General features: G+C 43.7%; 1 protein-coding gene across 1 annotated transcript; it reads right to left on the bottom strand.

Annotated features, from left to right (window-relative positions):
• Positions 1-496: 496 nt before the first annotated feature.
• Positions 497-5,325, bottom strand: APELA (apelin receptor early endogenous ligand). Its single transcript, XM_040064990.1, has 3 exons — positions 5,200-5,325; positions 4,624-4,733; positions 497-2,335 (listed from the first exon to the last, which is right to left on the bottom strand). Exons 1-2 carry the CDS (start codon positions 5,273-5,275, stop codon positions 4,645-4,647), a joined length of 165 nt encoding a protein of 54 aa, XP_039920924.1. The 5' UTR covers positions 5,276-5,325; the 3' UTR covers positions 497-2,335; positions 4,624-4,644.
• Positions 5,326-6,188: the final 863 nt, after the last annotated feature.

The raw sequence follows: 6,188 nt of genomic DNA, 5'->3' as shown, positions 1-6,188 counted from the left end.
TGCCCGTCAAATGGAAACAGTGTCAACAAAGTCAAATGCAAATCTGACTTGAATCAGAATTTTGCATTTTTAGAAATGTCAGGAAAGATTTTTCCATGATTAACTATCACTTATTTGTGTCAGAAACTTAGTAAAAAATTTTCAAATACTGATTCTATATCAATCTACAAGGAAAATAAGCAAGTTCTCAATTTTATTAAGAGACATTCCTTTGACAGCTGAATACAGACTTTGAGAAGTGTACAAAATTTACTTCCAGTAAGGTATTATTTGAAAAGCATATATCTTTTTACAAAATATACAATCAACCAACTAGTTGATAAACTTATCTATCAAAGTTCACAATCAATGCCTCTTTCAAAGCAGATTTTATGGTATCAGAATACCTTCAAAGAACAGATATTTAGAATAATTTTGTAGACTGACAGCAGGCTTCCTAGGGTGCTGTTTTATTTTTACTTCTGTTAAGGAATGTGCATTTATAGCTTTATGATAGATACATTATGTATTTTTTATAATTTTATCAGAGTTAATTGAATAAATGTGGTGATATAAAAGATCCAGTGCCACAATAGATCCATATACTCGTTGATAAGACTTAACAGTTAAATAGCTACTCTTCACCTTTCTTGCTTTCCCACACTCTTCAGCCATAGTTCTAAACAGAGATAGCCAAGGATACATATCAAAGCCAAGTTAAATAAATAATTAATATATATATAAGTGGTAGAATGCCTCTTTGGGAAACTGCCTTTTCTTTCGAGTCTCCAAAGGTTTACCTGCAGGACTGCTTGTTGCTTTAAATAAGTTTGACCATCTTTTTGTGATGGTTTTACACAACTCCAGAACCGGGTCTGATGTTACACTCTTTTTTTTCATGCAGAAAAATTTGTACCGCCTGGTAAACTCTGCCAGTATTAATTCAAATAAGATGTTACATTCTTAGAGATAAGGGGTTACATATGTACACTGATTAGAAAGTTTTAGCTATCCAGTTTTTTTGATTGCTGCTCTTTCATTAATTAGAAACTATATGTTGTAAGAAAAAAATTGTAATACCAGATTTAAACCACAATACTTCTGATCTTTGGTTGTCTTCTTCATATATTTTGTAAAAAAAGTTAACATTTCAAGTCTAGTGCAATGACTTAAAAATCTAGGTATGTTTAATTTTGAGGTTGTTTTAGTTATGGTAATGAAAGGTCTACCACGTTTTTCTTCATATGTAGGTAGGTAAGTTCTGCTGACATAAAAGACAGATGTGAAGCATGTATTTTTAAGAACAAAACTCAGACTAAAAGCTCAATGTATTCAGTGCTGAAAAGAACAGCCTGTTTTCTGTTTGAAGTCCTCATTCATTGTAGTGCCATGTTCAAATATCCCATTCATTTAAATTACAGGAATAGAGTACTAAGTAACCCTGGAGCTGACCAAACAAAGGTTTCTTTTCAATGGTCTATTTTTATGCTCTATTTATAATACTGTAGTGGATATTTTAGGAAAACTACTATTAAGCAAATAGCTCTGTCGTACTGAATTTCCAGGCATGTTTTAACTGTCTGGTTTGGCGGCCCAGTTTAAGAAAACAAATGATAGGCTTTGCAGTAACAGCTCATTAGACAGGAGGATGGGCTTGACCTTAAGGCCTGGCTTGAGAGATCTGAGTTATCAGTTTTGCATGACCCTTGGCTAATCTCTTATCTCTGTGTGCTTCAATTCTCTATCTATAGAATAAGGGATAACACTCTCTTTGCTTTCTTATATTGTAAACTCTTACTATGCTTACTATACATGAAGCCAGTAGGACCAGTAGTGTGGTGCTGACTTTGGTACTATTAAAATAATGCATTCTATGTTATTAAGATAATTCCATAAAGATGTAATGTTAGATGTTAAAACATATATGTATATATTATTAATATATAAAAATATAAGCAAAAAACCAGACTTTCACAATTCCATGCTGGAGTCTGATACTATTCCTCTTAAACATTGCTCTATACACAGCCTGAACTGAGTAGTCAACAGCACTTTCAATTTCACTCAGTCTGAACATTATATACCTCAAGAGTGCCCTTGGACAGATCCTTCCTTCTTATTGCCCCTGGAAATCTAGCTCAGGTACCACCACCACCCTTCCCCTCCACACACACTGCTTGGGGTGTGAGACAGGGGCCTTTAGTCCAGGTCCAGTAGAATGTGACAGACAGGACTGCTGAAGACAGGACTGTGGTGGCTGTCAGGTCAGCTGTTGTTGATCTGGACTTTTGACAAACTTCTGTTATTGGTTTAACGGTCGCTCCTTTGAAACACTGAAAATTCCAGTACGAAGTTGCTGGGAGAATAAAGAAGAGAAAGACAGAAATATTAATGAGAGATTTAGTAGTCTAAATAAGTCTCATACAACACCAAATACATTATTTATGAAACACATGGCTGAAATTTGTAATTATATTTCTTAATTTGTAAATTTCAGCTACAAAGTTGGAAGAAAAAAAGACAAAAGCAAGAAGGCTGTTAGTATAAAATTTTCTGTGATTTTTTTTTTTTGTTGTTGTTGTTGGGGTTTTTTTTGTTGTTGTTTTTTTTTTTTTTTTTTTTTTTCCATGTTTTGTGTATTCAACTGATGAAAAATCAAATTCAATCTTCTCATTTCTAGTGCTGCAAGAGGCTGCCATGCTCATTTTAAGTTTCCAACCACTAGTTGAAATTCAGGCTTAAGGGTGCATCCTGTTTGCATCTGCAAATGGCTTTATCCATATGTACAACTCGGCTGAGATCAATAAGATTACTCATGTGAGTCAAGTAACTCAGGCATGTAAATATTTGCTGAATTTGGACTAAACTAGAAGGGAATGTAAACGTAGGTGGTAAATCCTACTTAAGATAAAGGATAGCACCTACAATGAGTGAAGTTAAGAGTTAGCTCAGGTGCCTGTCTCCCCTTATGCCCTAGTAGAGGTTTACTGAGCTCTAAATAGTTTTATAAAGCAGAAGGATTTTTAGCTAAATGTCTACAAAATGTATTGAGAATTAGTAAGTACACATTGAGAATTAGTAAGTCATTGACTTTGGTTACAAGAACTCAGCTCCCCAAAGAAAAGGAGAGAACACTGAAAATACCCTTTATCTTGATATTCTATGAAGAAAGGAATTCCAGTAGAAGTGTACATGTATAATGCAGCTACTTCAGTCTCAAGCAAAATGCATTCATTATATGAGGCTTCAGAGCACATTACAGAAAATGTAGATGCTTTCTACACAATTTCCAGACCAGGATGCTGAAGGGAAGAGGGTTAAATGTACTCTTCTTAGGAGCTGTTACAAATCATTCAAAATTGATTAATGAAGCCACTGGCCTTAAATTCCTCTGTCCCTCTGTCTATTCAGTCTCTGCCTGCTGGGTGAATGGATCCAATTGCTTAACTTTTTAGGTTTATGCTTAAACTGATGATGGAATATCATTTAATATGTCTCTTGTTTAAATGTAGCAGTGAGGAGACATGGCACTAAGTAGTAAAGAATCCTTCTGCCATGTCCTTTCTACTTGCATCTCAATTCTGCCACTCAGTATGCAGCCCATCTGAGATTCACTTTAAGATATGGCAAACTTTTTTATCAACCTCACAAACTTGCCAGTTTACCATCTCATATGCACATTCCACGTGTTTATAGGCCCAGCACTACAGAGTGCATGGCTGTTTTGGGAGTGGTGTAGGTTTTTGTTTTATGCATTGACAAGATTCTTGGTATAAGGTTGTTTAAAGGTTTCACTTTAGTCTCCTTTTCACTGTTAACCACTTAATAAATCGAAACATCTTGGCTCCACAGAATGTAGATTCTGCCGCAATTTATTTAGGTTGCTGTCATGCCTGGGGCTACATTATTTTAATATATAATGAGTTTCAAAGATGCAAAACTACTGACTGCATGTTTTATTCATTCTTAAATTGCAAAGAGCTCCTGGTTTCCTTTTGATGCCTACCGTATTAGCATATGCTACCTGTGTGCTTTTGCGGCCACTTAGTATTTGAATGTATCTGCCCTCATCAGCTATAAAGCATTAATGTTTTGCACTTGTATAGATAGCCTTTCATCCAAGGAGCTGAAAGTCTTTTGCTGACAATGATTAAGAATTACAGTCCCCTTTGAAGTGGGTGAGTGCTGCTACCTTCATGTTACTGATGGGCAGGGTGAGGTGACTTCGCCCTGCATTCAACAAGGGGGAAGTGTCAGCGCTCGCAGCCCCGGAGCATCCCCTGCAAGCGCGGCTTTGTCCAGCCCCTGCTCCGATGACACCCATTGCCCCGCAGCTTTGCCAACAGTCTCGGAGGGCAGCGTTCTGCCCGATTAGCGGGCTCTGTTGTTTCTCACTGCCTCACGAAGGCATTTGGCGGGGAGGATGGCCTGGAAGGGGGAGAAAGCGGCGGCGGCCGGCGGGACCAGCGCCGCAGCCCCGGGACAGCGACGGCCCCGCCGTGCGGAGCTCCAGAGCCCCGTGTCCGCCCCAAACCCGGGGAGCCCGGGTACAAACATGCCTGGCGCGCTGTTCCAAAGGCAGGTGTGAATTCCCCAAGGTGCTCACTGCGGCCCCGCGGGCCCGGCCCACACGCGCGGATTTACCTGGCCACGCTCCGCCGGGGCTCAGGGGAAGGGCACCCTGGAATGGAGCGGCATGCAGCGCCGGTGGGAGCAGCCGTGCCGGTGGAGCTTCCTGCGCAGGGCCAGGTTGGCTGCGGAGAGAGAGGGAAGGAGGGAGGGAGGGAAGCGGGGCGTCAGGGAGGCCGCCGGTGGTGCCTCTCCCCGGGATGGGATGGGCTGGCCCCGACACCCCCCAGAGCTACCGGTGCCCGCGGCCGTGCCCTCCCGTGCCGCCGCTGCTTCCCGATAGCAACTCCGCAACAGCTGCCCACCTTGGGTCTCTATTTATCCCTGTCCTCGTCGTCTTTGCCTAACCCCCGCACCTCCCCTCCCGCCTCCACGAAGTTGCCAGACTCCTGGGATAGGCGAAGCATCCCCTCGCGCTGCCGCTAGAAGCAGGGATGAAGCGCGCAGATGGATGCGCCAGGTCCAAACTCGTCCCGGAGGTGACAAACCGCGTGTTGGACGCGGTCAGACGAACACGCCGGAGGTGCCCACGGCAGGCACCAACCCCCGGCTCCCGCCCCGGCACAAGCACCGCGCTGAGGCATCGCCTACCTGGCCGCTGTCCGTAGGCTGGGAGGAGGCTCGCCAGGAGCACAACCACGATCCAAAGCAGCGGCTGGAGTCTCATGTCTGCAGTCAAGGCGGAGGCGCGCTCCGGGGTGCGTGTGTGCGTGTGCCGGCGAGGAACTGTGCGCACAGCCGCCCGCGGGGCCGTGAGGGCCGGCAGCGCCCGCAGCCCTGCCCGCTCACATGCCCGCCACACGCCGGGGAGCCCGGGCAGCCGCCGCCGGCCGGCGAATGAACGGGCACGGCCAAGGTTCCTGGGCTGCGCTGCGGTCCGGGCAGCCTTCTCTCCCCTTCTCCCTTTCTCTCTCTCTCTTTTTCTGTCACTCCCCCTTATTTTCCATAAGCAAACAGCGCAGGAATGAAAAGCCCGTGTAAACAGCGGCTCCCGTCAATGCGTAGGGGAGAGGAGCCTCTCGAACAATGAGGCCGCTCCACTTTAAATTCAACCCGGCCGGGAAAAAAACATATGTAAAACAAGCCCCGAAGTTCCCTCCCCCATTTGCAACTGTTTAAACTTTGCATTGCCCATATTGGTCCCACATGCGGACACCAATGGCAGGGGCAGGAAGTGCCCCCCCCCGACCTTTATTCTTCCCCACGAAGCATGGCCCTTGTCCCAGCTCAAATGCTTTCTCTTTTCTCTAAACTAGCTGCGAAGTTGTGGCTATTCAAAGTGAAACTGGCAGTAGTTAAGGCTAATGGGTGTCTTTTGTACCGTCAACGATTTTTAGAGGGTCGGAATATTCAGGAATTAATTTGTGAGCTTTTTTACTGTGCAGGGTAAAATAGATATATCTGTTTCAGCGGCGCCAGTTTGAGGGCAGCAGTTTGGGGTGGGACATCCATTTGCATAACCCATCTGTACATTGCATTGTATTTATACTTGATTATGATGAGAGCTCACTTTAACAAAACCACGCTAAAAACAGCTGGTGAGAATACCCAAACCTGAAGAGAAAAAAAGGCATATTCCG

This window comes from Hirundo rustica, chromosome 5 (assembly GCF_015227805.2).
Source record: "Hirundo rustica isolate bHirRus1 chromosome 5, bHirRus1.pri.v3, whole genome shotgun sequence".
Lineage (NCBI taxonomy): Eukaryota > Metazoa > Chordata > Aves > Passeriformes > Hirundinidae > Hirundo > Hirundo rustica.
This window is presented reverse-complemented; position numbering and strand designations above follow the sequence as displayed.

What these genes read in the sequence shown, in the direction of transcription:
- APELA (XM_040064990.1), bottom strand. Translation starts at nt 5,275, where the DNA reads ATGAGACTCCAGCCGCTGCTTTGGATCGTGGTTGTGCTCCTGGCGAGC. An exon ending in AGCCTACGGACAGCGGCCAG is followed by an intron (nt 4,734 to 5,199) that starts GTAGGCGATGCC and finishes CTCTCTCCGCAG; the next exon opens with CCAACCTGGCCCTGCGCAGG.